The following is a 13,720-nucleotide window of genomic DNA, read 5'->3' as shown; positions in this document are numbered from 1 at the left end:
GATTTTACTGCACAGAAGCAAAGGCCAGACATTTCAAAGAAGAGACATTAAGAAAAACAGAGAACATCTCACAATAACCCTACAGGGGCAGGGGCTGATGGGAATTGTAGTTCATGAACATCTTGAGTGCCATAGGTTCACCACCATGGCTATAGGCTGTGGCAGCTTGGGGAACTGTTCACCCTTAGTATATCTGCACAGCTGATTTATGGCAATCCCATAGGGTTCATCAAGGTGGTTTGCAATTGCCTGCCTCTTCGTTGCAACCATGGACTTCCTTGGTGATCTCCCATTGGAATGCTGATCAGGGGCGAACCCTGATTCGTTTCCGGGATCTGAGGAGATCAGGCTAGCCTTGGCTATTCAGTTCAGGAGCTATTTGCCTTACCCCTCGCAAAGGCCTTTACATACAAATCATTCCTGCCCAGCTCTTTGCACATACAGATTGAGTTGTCTGGAACAGAAGAAGCTTCAAAGGGCCCGGAAGATCCTGAGCTTTAACGTCTGACAGCCCTGCCGTAAGTAATCTTGAATATTAATGAATCAATAGAAGGGGGCAGATTTGAAACACAATCCGAACTGGGATTAGCTGCTGAAGAATGCTAATATATGCAAATGGCTTGCTCAGGGAGATAATCTTGAATGTTAATGAGGTGTGGAGATGGCTATTAGCTCAGCCACTTGGATTTGAAGATGGATATAATCTCAAATATTAAAGATGCTTAGTGCAGGAATGATGGCATGACTTAGCTAGGTATACTCACTGGCTGTTTCATGATATGTGGCTTTAAAAAAAACAGTGGTTGAGGGTGAGGTTTAAAAGCAGATTACGCCGTCAATCAAGGCCAGCATTTTGCATTATGTGGCAGCCATTCTGATCACTGTCTGCATGTGTAATAGGGAGTCACAGTAAATGTCAGCCTTCTAGAACATTGAACCATGAGAGAGATACATTCCTTAAAATTTTAATTTGCACACGTGACATTCACCGATACATTCTAAAAAAAAAGTGCATGAAGCAAGCTCAAATGTCTGTACCTGTTTCATATGTGACAGGCAATAATTACACCAATGCAGAACCTTTGAACTGATGGAGAAAACTGTAGCAGCTTGTTTTCAGCCTGCCATGCCACTCTTAAAGACACGTCTGCCATTTGCGCACTTGTGGCCTCCTCTGCATTGAGTGTACGTTCCCTCTGGGTTGGATTCTCAGGTATGCACACGTTTCCCTCTCTTCGGAACTCACTGCGCTCTCAGATCAGAGAATCCCTGCAATTCCCCAAAGCTCTCAAAATGTGGCTTTTTCTCTCGGCAGGAAAAGTGAAGGAGACCCATATGTGTCAGGCTTTCTTCGTGTTTTCTTGTTCCTCCCCATGGCAAGAGGACACGCTGGGGAATCTATCTCCTTCCTGCCACACGCAACCAATCAAAATATGCAACGTGGCACACAGTTTGTCACAGTTTCTTTTGCTGTGAGACCACACAGTGCCAGAGAAACTTTCCTCCCCCCTGTCCCACAACACTCCAAAATCAGCTGTACATGACTGTACATTTTAAATCTTTTTTTAAAAAGGAAATAGCTACCAGTTAGGGTTGCCAGATTTAGGCTTGAAATTCCTGGATATCTGGAGGGCTGGAGCCTGAGGAGGAAGAGGAAGAAGAAGAAGAGGAGGAGGAGTTTGGATTTATATCCCCTCTTTCTCTCCTGTAAGGAGACTCAAAAAGGCTTATAAACTCCTTTCCCTTCCCTCCTCACAACAAACACCCTGTGAGGTAGGTGGGGCTGAGAGAGCTCCAAAGAACTGTGACTAACCCAAGGTCACCCAGCTGACGTGTGCTGGAGTGGACAAGCTAATCTGGTCCACCAGATAAGCCTCCACAGCTCAAGTGGCAGAGCGGGGAATCAAACCCGGCTCTCCAGATTAGAGTGCACCTGCCCTTAACCACTACACCACTCTGGGTCCCGTGCCATAAAGTCCACCCTCCAAAGCTGCTGTTTTCTTTTGAGGAACTGATACATGCAGGCTGGAGATCAAATGTAATCCAAGGAGACCTCCAGCTGCCACCTGGAGGTTGGCACCCATATTCTGCCTTTAATGGTGCCTGATACTTGCTAACTTGCTGTACTTCATGTGGCGCGACCAGCTCTGTGTGTAAATGGCACAGAAATAATTTGAGGGATCCTTATATAAACATATACCCCCTGCAAGGTAATCCCTATTTAGTGAGTCTGTCTTGTTCTAACAGAGTCCCACTGCTAATGGATCATTGATGCTTGTCAATTAAAAAAACAAACAGGCGTACGCCAGAAGTAGCTGGAAACATTCTTTTATTGAAAAAAAACTTACAGCAATTCTAGAGAAACTTCATAACAAATGGATATATTCCTTGAACAACATCAACACTTGGGGCTGGGGAAATAAGCCCGTACATAGCGGAGTGTGGCTTGCAATTCCTTCCGGATGAAACCTGATTCAGTTGAATTTTGTATGAATTTGGCAAGATTTTTATTTTCTTTTTTTGCCTTGAAGAGCGTGTCATTTTAACCTGATTTAAATCAGCGCCCGGAAAGTCATGTGCAATGTGATATTTGAACAGAAAGGGGAGAGAGCAGAACATCTCTGTCTTTATGTGATGATGTTTGTTTATTTCTGGTCGTTTCTCGCTGCAACTCAAGGCGAATAACACAAAATGTCAATGCAATCTATCAAACATCATGTGACAGGCAGGTCCTTGATTCTGTTGTATTTTTCATGCAAAGCGATGACAATAGATTAGCTCTACCTATCCTGCTCTTTTGCTGCATCAAAGATACCTCCTGCAGTTTTCCAGTTCTAGAAAAAAATATTACAATTTCTTTCTGGGAAACACAACAGAGGCAGAATTGAGCAAATAAATAGCAGGATGGGAAGGAGTGAAGAAGTCCCTCCCACTGCTGGTCCTCTGTTCCTGATTTCTGCTTCCAAGACTTTTTTTATTTTAAAAAGGGGGTGGAATTAAACACTCCCTGGCCCTTTCCGCATAATACAAATAACCCATCTAGAGATCAGACCATAAAACATTTCTCGGAGTTTTTTCCCCAAAAACATTTAAAAAAACCCTTCCTCCAGCCTCAATTTTTAAAAATTTGGATAAACTAAACTAGTGATCTTTTTTTCCTTAAAACATTTTTAAAAAATTTCTTGCTTGCTCTGTAGAGATCAGGAAAAGTTTTATTTCTCCCGTCGGATTTAGAAGCGTTCACGTTCATTTCTCTGCCGCCTGCCAGTTTGTGCTTTCATTCATTCTCCACGCGGTCCGCTATTTGCTGAAGTTTCCTACAGAGGTTTTCTCATCTAGCACCACAGCTGCCCACCATTTCCATCTTTGCTGTACACTAATAAACTCATCTTTTGCTGCTGATTATTCAAATGTGCCTTTTTCTCATTTTTGTTTGTTTTGTGTGAGGTAGATTCAACACTATGTAGACACAACCTACGAATCGGCAATATGCACACATTTCGAGTCGACGTAGCTTCGAAGCTACAAAGAACTGTGACTAGCCCGAGATCACCCAGCAGGAATGTAGAAGTGGGGAAACAAAGCTTGTTCTTCTCATGATAACTATACTTTCATCACCAAAGTCAGGATGTTGAAGGCCATGGTCACAATTCAAACCTTCCCCAGTCAGGAATGGAGGACACCAATCCAAAAGGCAGGAAATTTGCTATCCCTAGTGGGAAACAGTTTCCAGCAATTTCCAGCAGAGATTTGAGATAGAATTTTTCAAAGGTCTTGGGCTGCTGAAATAAATATTGGAAAACCAACTGAATGAGGAGGAGAAGAAGAGTTTGGATTTATATTCTCCCTTTCTCTCCTGTAAGGAGACTCAAAGGGGCTTACAATCTCTTTTCCCGTCCCTGCCCCCCACAATAAACACCCTGTGAGGTGGGCGGGGCTAAGAGAGCTGTGACTAGCCCGAGGTCACCCAGCTGGCATGTGTTGGAGTGCACAGGCTAATCTGGTTCACCAGATCAGCCTCCACAGTCCAAGTGGCAGAGCTCGGAATCAAACTCGGTTCTCCAAATTAGAGTGCATCTGCTCTTACCACTACACCACGCTGGCTCTCAAGAGATCAAAAGTCTGCAGTTTAGTAACAATACATTCAGTGTTCAGAATCATTATCTCACAGTCACCTTCACAACAGCCTGGAGAGGTAGGCCAGGATTTTGGGGGGGAGGGGCTGGCTTGCATGCTTATGCTGCTGAGTTTGTAGCTCGGATTAAATTGGTCCCTGCCATTCCAGGATCACAGTTCGTACTGCCGTGCTACTCTAGCTCCATTTATATTGCAACTGGTTTATGTTGTAACTAGAGACCTCTCACAGATCCAAGTCATATTGACTTGGACAGACTTTTTGGGCTGAAGTTTTCATGTTCACTCCCAAGTGCCTCATGTACAAAACATCCAATATGGGACACCATTTTATAATGCCGCATTCCAATCCTCCACGGCGCTCTTCCGTTAGCCAAGCGCTTCTGGGATTTGCCTTCACTTAATTGCCTTTTATTGAAAAGGGTCACCGCGAGCTTTACATATTGTTATTTTCCTGTCTCCAAATAATCTCGGTGCTGCATTGAGAGAAGCACAGCACAAATGATTTTGCATACTGTGTATGCCAACTGAGGGCCACACTAGAACACTGTGGTTCCCGCATCCCTGTAAAAACTTCTACTTCTTTATGTAGACACATGAAGGGAAAATAATTGACTGAGAGATTCTTCTCCCACCTTTTATGATTTGTGACTTGGGCAGTGTGTCACAGGAAGATCCAGCACACAAACGTTCACATATGAAATTGCACACAACTTTTTTGGGCTCAGAAACGTACCTTTCAGCCCGCCCATGATTAAATCTTTCTCAGCCCACAGATGGGACAGGAGGAGCACCTGGTGCTCCCACATCTGGCTTTGCTGGTAGGACAATGTTTATGGCTTATTTTAGTCTTTTGTCACGAAGCATAAGAGTGAAAGAGGCATCCGTGACCCCCAAACAGTCCCAAATATACATATAATACACATTTCTTCTTTCTCTTCTGTTAGAAAAAAAATCAAACAAAACAGAACGCCTGACCAAAATCACAGCTGTTGAACAATATGCATGCCAACAGGCAATGGAAGTTCTCCAGAACTTTGTCACAGAATGAAAGATCCCTCAGCCTGACAGTGGAAGCAGTTGGAAGAATGTGGTTCAACCCAACCCAAAAAAGGGAGGATAACTGACTCAGAAGGAGTATAGAAGGGATGTATAGAAACAATATTCTAACTAAGTTCAAAATGGAGGGGGCCTGTGAGGAGAAGCAATCTGGCTCCTTTCCAAAGAGAGACACTACCCGTCTCTGGAAGGATGCAATTGCCATTCCCAGTTCTACAATGAGGGAAATTTCTAGAAGGAGCAACAATTACTTAACAACAGTTTGACGAGGGTCTGTTACAATGGTACAAAAGCAAAGAACCAGATCATCTCTCGAAGTATGGACTCTCCAACAACTCCAAAAGGGTGAAACCGGCTTTAGAGAAACAGAGATTGCACCTCAGAAATGGAAAAAATAAATCCCAGTGAGCTCTAGAAGAAAGGACTGCCCTTAAAGGAACAATCTTGGAAAGGAGATAGATTCTAGAAGAGGAGACTTCCCGAAACAATACTGGACATTCTCCAGGTTTTCACCACATCACAAAAAGAGCATTGAAAAAAAAATAGAACACTGCAATAGAGCACAAGATGGCGGAGGAGAAGTCCTGTTTGACCAGCATGTTTGGGGAATGTAGTAATAAATGCTAGCTGGCACAAGCAGTAAAACAGAAAGCAACCTTTGCTAATATTAAGGAACAAAAACATATATATTATAGTCATTATTCTTGCTTACACCTATTTGCAACTCTTGTAACTAAAATTGTTCCCCGTACATTCCTGCGACAAAGAGTTGCGCCCAAGGCTTTCCTTGAACAGTCGTATCTCCCTCACGTGTACATTCTTCCAGCCAGCATTACTTCAGCTGAAATGCAGTAGCCAAAAACATGGCCGTTGCTCTCCTACATCCATGTAAACAGAAAATGGCCTCCCCTCAAAGGGCACATTCTTCTAAGTCCTGGGCTCTCACAGAGAAAAGGCCTCCCCGGGGGTGGCCCAAACATTTGCTACAGTAGGCGCAACGTTCTCCCTGATCAGGACTTCTTCCCTTACTTATTTCCCCGTCATGAGTGCTTCTTTCCTAAATCCACCCTTAAGATACTTCTCTCTGACTTCTGGGGAGAGTGCCTTCCCCAAGATTTTGCATTGAGAAGTTCAGGAAGGCAAAACATAACCTGTTTGCCCCTGAAAAAAATATAATTAGCCCTTGATATGAGTTTGCTGAGGACAGAATGAAAGGAAAGGGGACCAAAAAAAGTAGTGATGTGTACAAACTGACTTCAGACAGCAAGATGGTCTATCTGACACCCTCTCAATAGGGGCTGTTGAGAGAGACTTGAACTACAGCCTGACCTATACTATGAGGCAGGCTTCATTGGGGCGACTTGAGGAAGAAGGAGGATAGCTGAAGCTTTCTCTTAACTGGATAACAACCTCTAATCCCCAAGAGTGACTCAGAAGCAAGACAGAAAATTAAATTCATTGCACAGAACAACAGCATTTTGGTGTGGAAAATGACGTGAGCAAAAACTAAGTGCTCAAACACAAATTGCACGATGAAATCGGAAATCGCCACATAGAAATTTCTAGAATCTTCAATATCTCATTAGTTTCACATCTTGGCAGCAACATGACTGGGTTTACCATCCCGTTATCTTTTGAATCTTCCTGCTGGAATTCCATCGACAAACGTCAGCGTTTGTGAAACTTGAGGTATACAAATTTTCAAATACAAATTCAGTAGTTCAAATATAGTTTGTACAAACTGTCTCTCCCCCCAATTGGAGGAAAAAAGCTAATAGAAAACAGAAAATATTTTCCTCACCAAACTTGTTATTTTAAAGATTCTCAAAGAAGACTTACAAAGAAAACAAAGTAATCTGTTTCCTTTGCAAAGGTTCGTCCATTGAAGAAAATTGGACAAAGAGATTAAATATGTTTGTAGGGAGGCAGGTGGAATTTGTCACTCAAGGCAATGAAATTTTGCCAAACTCAGACTGCTGTGAATTTTTTCCTCGTCTCGCTGATAAGAAAACTACACTAATGATATAAACCATTGCATAAAATCAAGACCTCAATTTTTTTTTAGGAATATGCAAAGGTAAAATCTTAAACAGTAGGCTATTTGTTTAAAAAAACCTTGAATTTCATGACAAAATATTTCTTATCCTCCAAATTTTGTTTTGCAAAAGACATGTCCTGGCTCACTGAATATTGGGTATAATATATTCTTTATCTCTCACTCTCTTTCTCTTTTGTAGTTCCAAAAGAGCAGGTCTTTACTAAGGAAGAAAACATTACGGGATGGTATTTTTGAGAGTCCTGAGTGTCACTGCAGCGGGGGGGCGGGGGGGCGTTTGTTCATGAAAACAGAATTTGAAAGCATCGGCGTCTTGCTTAAACTACATTCACATGAACAAGGAGGAAGGATTTTGGCTTGATGGTCACCCCAAGTATTGGGGAGGGAAATAAAAAGTACTAGAAAGAGAATACTATCGATATATAAAGATATGTACAAGGAGAGGACCTGGTCCTGCCATATATCCCTTTTGGGCAGAAATATGGCAAGATTGTAAAATGAGGATGGCATGAGAAAGGCAGAAGGCAGAGTCAGGCGAAACACCACTTGCTGCGCTTTCTACTCTGCCCAAACGCAGTTTTAGATACACCACGACAAGATGGCCGCCATTTCCCATCATTTTTTTATCCTGGAGCATTTGTAAAGAAGGGCCGGAGGAGGGGGGGCGCTCTCCTCTTTGCCACTGATTGGGCAATGTGTGTGATCATGTGATCAGAAGGTCGTCATGACCGTGTGCACCAGTAGGGTCAGGTGCCTTGACATCCTACCAAGGTGCTGATGTGAACCTGGTCCAAAGCAGTCAGCCTAGTCATAAAAGCAGGTGAAGCCCCAAAGGGGTGACTTCATCCAAAGTGGTTGAGCTCACAGCAGTCAGTGATGCAAGCAATTCTGGATGAGGCCCACAGTGTTGAAGTCACCAAAAGTCAAAGCCGTTGCCAAGCCTGACTACTTTGACATCCGTAGCTACTGGCTGAGTCCATTTGTGCTGACATCATCAAAATCGGCAGGCACAGGAACCTTGACATCATCCTTAATCATCGCGATTGGTCACGCTGTGACCAACTGCTGACAAGGCCTCTTCAAGTATCGACATGATTTGCCCCAACATCACAAAAGTTTGACAATACATCCGCAGGGTTGTTATCACAGTCAATATCCTGACAAACCTTTCTCTCCATTGACATCATAAAGGTTGACGTCGTCAAATGTCCACAGTGTTGTACCATCAGATCTTGATGGTGAGGACATCAAAGGTCAAGAAGACCCACAGCGCTTACAGCAGCAGCAGCAGCAGCAGCCGACAGAGTCCACAGTGCTGACACCATTGATTGCGCCAATGGTGTCTGTTGGTCCATGGAGCTTCCACAAGGATCGGCAATGCTCACAGCGCTTTTAGCATCAGAAGCAGAGGGTGCCGGCTTCATAATAAATCCACAGGTGTTGTCATCAGCATTCAAAAATCTGAGACAAGGCCTATAGCTATGATGAGACCTGGCAGTTGTGATATTGTCCATCACTCTCACCAAGGCTACATGATTGATCCACCCTGGTCTTTGACAATCAGCTGCAAGCATCATCAGATCTTAACAGGAGAGGTGTCAGCAGACATGGAAAACAGCAGCTTCGTGTATTTATGAGACCTCTCTTACCATCTTGAGAAGCTGACCAAGATTACGCGGGAGATGCCTGGCTAAGATACCATGCAGGCCTTGACATCATCACATGCTGACGTGAACCATTGCACTGATGTCGTCACAATACCGAGGGTTAAATTTCACGACCACACAGTATCAAAACCTGGCTGGTCAGGTGGACATCATCGATAGTCCGAGAAGACTGCGATGGTAATATCATCAAAGACCAGGCGAGGACTTGACATCAACCGAGATGGAGGCCATAGAGCTTTAAGGAGAAAAGGGGGATCCCCAAGAAAAAATGGTGAGCACCGAAGAAAGGGCGGGGGCAGAGCGGAAAAGAGCTAAGAAATATGGCCTTGGAAAGACAAATCAACCTGAGCTGGGGAATAGGGTGTTTCACACGGTGACCTCGTTCTTGCTGCCAGTATGGATGTGTTGGCCTGGATGGTGCCCGGGGATGTATTGGAGTTGCTCAATGGTGCTTTGCCGCTTGGCTGCAAAGCCCTGGCGCCGGCTGGCGGCACCACCCTGGTTACTACTACTGCCTTCCCAAGGAGCAGTTGTCTTGGGCGAGTTGTTGGCGGGGGGGTGGGAGTTCATCTGCATCATGTGATGGTGGTCAAGCATTGGGGTGCTGGTGGCGCACACGTTGGTTTGAGAGAGGGCCTTCTGATGGCCCTGGTGCACATCCTGGAAGGGACCTGTGCCTTGATGGAGACGCTCAGGCGAGAGCAAGCGCTCCTGCGAGTGCAGGTTTTCGCGGGAGAGGAGGCGTTCGTGAGATATCACGCGGTCTCGTGGGATGGTGTAGTCGTAATGTGACGGGCGGTAGCTTTCCCCTCCGCCACCGCCACCACCATCGGAGAGGATGTGCTCTTGGGACATGACGCGGCGTGGATTGTGTGATTTCTCGGAGTAGCCATCCCTATCGTAGTTCATCTTCATGGCATGTAAGGGCAGGGTCCCTCGGGTCAGTTCGGCAAGGTGCCTCCGCTTGACATAGAACTCATCCAAGTCCTTCTCAGCTGCTGGGAGATAGGTAAGTAAGTGAAACATCATTTCATGGTAGATGGGAGCCCAATGAATGTAAGGAACAGAGAAACAGGAAGGAATTGTAGGGAAGCAAATGGTGGGACATACTAGATCAGGGGTGGCCAACCTATGGCGCTCCAGATGTTCATGGAGTACGATTCCCATCAGCCCCTGCCAGCATCGCACCACCTGCTGGCGAAGGGGCTGATGAATTATAGATCATGAATTTATCTGGAAAGCAATAGGTTAACTGTGCTAGATAATGAAAGAGAAAGGCGGATTCTGCATGGGCCAAAAGCAGCGGTGTGAAAATGGTGTGAAAATGATGCCAAATGGTTTAAAACAATGTAAAAGGGTTGACACCGTTTTCACACTGTTTTCACACCACTGCTTTTGGCCCATGCGGAATCTGCCAAAGAGAGCATTTTCACGTATGGAGCTACAAGTTGATCTTGCTTCAACTGGCAATATGGGCGGTTGCCAGATCGTTCACTTGCCCTGTCTCCAGGGGGCTGAATTAATTAATTAATTAAAAATATTTTAATAATTTTGTAATTGCCACCATTTATTTGTATTTGTATTTTCTTGGCCTTCGGATACTTAATTCTTAACATAAATAGCCCTATGTTGGGATGTCTTTCTCCTGCCATCAAAGGGGCAAACTGGGGTGCGTGGATTCACACCTGTCTGTGGGGAGCGGGCAGTTGGCTTCACCTCCTGATATGTTAATGAACCTTTTCCTTTCCTTTCGGTTTCCTTTGATGCTAGTAACTGTAGCAAACTAGAAGCAACCCTAGCACCTTCCCAGCAGGAGGGGGTGGCAGGCGGCTGAGAACTGTCGCTGTGCTGGCCTTGAGATGCTCCACTCCCAAACATCTCTCTTTCCATTGTATTATTCTCACAATCTATGGGAATCAGGGAGGGGGGATTTATGGGGGGAACTCTGGGGAAATAAAGGCAACTGTATTCCTGTGGTCCGGCAGAACCGGCTTTCTGAAAGCCAGGTACTTGCTGTAATCAATAAAACTTCTGTTATCAATAAAGTCTGCTGATTGACTTCAGTCTCAAGACCGGACACTCTACATAGTTGCAAAGCAATTCAAGCTTCATGTGTGAAAACGCTCTGAGAAGGAAAGGAACAAAAGCATAGTTGACGCAGCGATGGAGAGAGATGAAGGGCACTTCCACACATGCAGAATAGTGCGGTTTCAATCCACTTTCACAATTGTTTGCAAGTGGATTTTACTATTCCTCACAGTAAAATCCAGCCGCAAAGTACGTTGAAAGTGGATTGAAAGAGCATAATTCTGCATGTGTGGAAGTGCCCAAAGGAAAAGACTGGAAATTCCATAACTTAGAGTGGGGGGGCTTTACCCAGTTTCTCTGCTCTCGTCTCCTCAGCCCCAGTGAATGGCCTTGAAGTAGACCAGACACCCTTTCTCTACGTACCATTCTTAAACTTACCCAGGCGTTTTAGTGAGGAATAGCGATTCAGTTCTGACTTGATGGCTGTTTCGTAAGATGGCGGCAGATGGGAAAGATTGTGGAAAGAGCGTGAGCAGCTGAGGGTGTTGTACTTCCCGCTGGAATGGCTGGGGGTGTGGTTCATATGCCAGTCTGTGGGGAGAGAGAAATGGGAGAGAGAAATATATCAGTCCAGTTATAATACCTGTATATTTGAGGCTTGATGGAGAAGGCTACCAGAAGGAGGAGGAGGAAGAGGAGTAGTTTGGATTTATACCCCACCTTTCTCTCCTGTAAGGAGACTCAAGGTGGCTTACAAGCTCCTTTCCCTTCCTCTCCCCACAACAGACACCTTGTGAGGCAGATGGGGCTGAGAGAATTCAGCAAGAACAATGACTAGCCCAAGGTCACACGGCAGGAATGTAGGAGTGTGGAAACAAATCTGGATCACTAGATAAGCTTCTGCCACTCAGGTGGAGGAGTGGGGATTCAAACCCGGTTCTCCAGATTAGAATCCACCTGCTCTGAACCACTACACCACGCCGGCTCTGGTGTAGAAACATCAAGAGTAGCATTTCTTAGACCAAAATTTAGTCACCAGAGGGTATCCACACCAAGTTTCCCTCCCTAGAGGTAAGTAACCAACTCTCGACACTTACCCAAAGTGGCGGTGTGGTGCTTGGGGCTGCTGGCATTCAGATGCATGTAATTGTGGTGCATGTTATCTGTAAGGCAAAAGAAGAAAGGCTTTTTGACTTAGGAAAAAAACCACAACAATAGATCAAAGCGAAGAAAGCAAATCAAAGTGGAACAAGTCAAAAAGAGTGATTTTTTCCCCCAACCTCTTTGATACAGTCTAGTACTGGGGAGTGGTCAGAGACGTATCTAGGAAAAATGTAGCCCGGTGCAAAATTGGAGTTTTCCGCCCCCCTCCTCCCTCCTGTATGGGTGGCCGCCCTCCCCCCCCAACCAACTTTTTTGCACCAGGTCTTGAAGTCAGTGTATGGATGCAGGGGGGAAGGAGAAGGGGTGTGGGGGGCTACGGCCCGGGGACATTTGACCCCATGTATCCCCCTAGGCAGTACGCCCCTGGCGAGTGGTCACCCAATGGAGCTGGAATTATAACTGATCTTCAGAGATCAGTTTCCCTGGATGAAATTGCAGCATCCCAGAGTGGACAGACTCTATGGTACTAGATGCTACTGGAGTTACTCTCCTCCCCAAATCCCACCTTCTCTAGACCTCCACTCCCGAATTTCCAACAATTTCCCAAACTGCAGTTAGCAACATTAATTCTGGAACATCAAGAAAGCACTCCTTCAAATCAAATGTGGGGGTAGCTGCTGCCAGAAATGAGCGTAAAAGGGGATCAGACAAATTCAAGGAGGATAAATGCCTGTCTATTAGCCATGATGGCTAAAAAGAACCTCCACTTGCAGGGGCAGTGAAGCTGAACAACTGTTGATGGGAAGCAACAGAAGGGGATGGCTGTTGTATTGGTAACTTTGCTTGTAGGCTTCCCAGATGTATCTGTTGGCGCTGTGAAAAACGGAAGGCTAGACTCTATGGGCCATTGATGTGATCCAAGAGGGCATTCCTTAGGGTCAGCCCTGACGAGATGCTGGGAGGGCTGCATCTTCCTGATATGTGTGTGGCTGCATCTTCCCGTTTTTTTAAAAAATGACAATAGCAGGTTGCAGTGACCTCTGATTCTAGAGTTAATAATTGTACAAGAGTTTCAACTAGAAGGGTTCAAATCCCTCTTCCCTTCTGCTGTCTAGTTTGGTTCGGCCCTTACATTCCGGGAGTGACGGGGAACGTGAACTATTCTTTGCTGGACGGACATAATCCTCCTCCTCCTGCCACTAGGGGTCACTTGATTCAGTTTAAAGCTGAATCCAAACTGGAATGGGTGATCAACCACCTTCTGCGGAAAAGGACCGGGCTTGAGTTCATTTCTGCTTTCCGCAGAACCAAGCTGCAAGCTTTTTCCTTAAATGTGACCCTTCAAGGAACAGTACGGGACGGCAAGTTTGAGTGCTGATCTGTTTTTTTTTTAATATCCTGACGTTATTTATTCTATAGGCCAGGAGATTATTATTTTTCATGTATTTTTTCAACACACCCACAACCACACAACTACAGGCTGAAATGTTACATCCCAGGAAAAGCGTTTTGTTCTGAATACTTCCTAACTCAACACACAAAACAGTATAGTGTGGCCCAGAGGGGAAACTCCACCCCGGGGCACATGTGCGCCTTGTGCCTCTGCCGCAGCACCCCCCCCCCCCGTAACACCGCCTCCACAGCCTGGCCATGCCACGTTGGCGCTACACCA

At 45.2% G+C, this 13,720-nt stretch overlaps 1 protein-coding gene across 1 annotated transcript in view; it reads right to left on the bottom strand.

Moving 5' to 3' along the window:
* Positions 1–4,024: 4,024 nt before the first annotated feature.
* Positions 4,025–13,720, bottom strand: part of SHISA7 (shisa family member 7) — a 33,026-nt gene continuing 23,330 nt past the window's right edge. The window contains exons 5-7 of the mRNA XM_048516728.1: positions 12,042–12,107; positions 11,383–11,535; positions 4,025–9,911 (exon numbers count right to left, since the gene is read on the bottom strand). Of these exons, the coding sequence (XP_048372685.1) occupies positions 9,283–9,911; positions 11,383–11,535; positions 12,042–12,107 (848 nt within the window). The 3' untranslated portion in view covers positions 4,025–9,282. The remainder of the gene's footprint in view (positions 9,912–11,382; positions 11,536–12,041; positions 12,108–13,720) is intronic.

This window comes from Sphaerodactylus townsendi, linkage group LG15, assembly GCF_021028975.2.
Source record: "Sphaerodactylus townsendi isolate TG3544 linkage group LG15, MPM_Stown_v2.3, whole genome shotgun sequence".
Lineage (NCBI taxonomy): Eukaryota > Metazoa > Chordata > Lepidosauria > Squamata > Sphaerodactylidae > Sphaerodactylus > Sphaerodactylus townsendi.
This window is presented reverse-complemented; position numbering and strand designations above follow the sequence as displayed.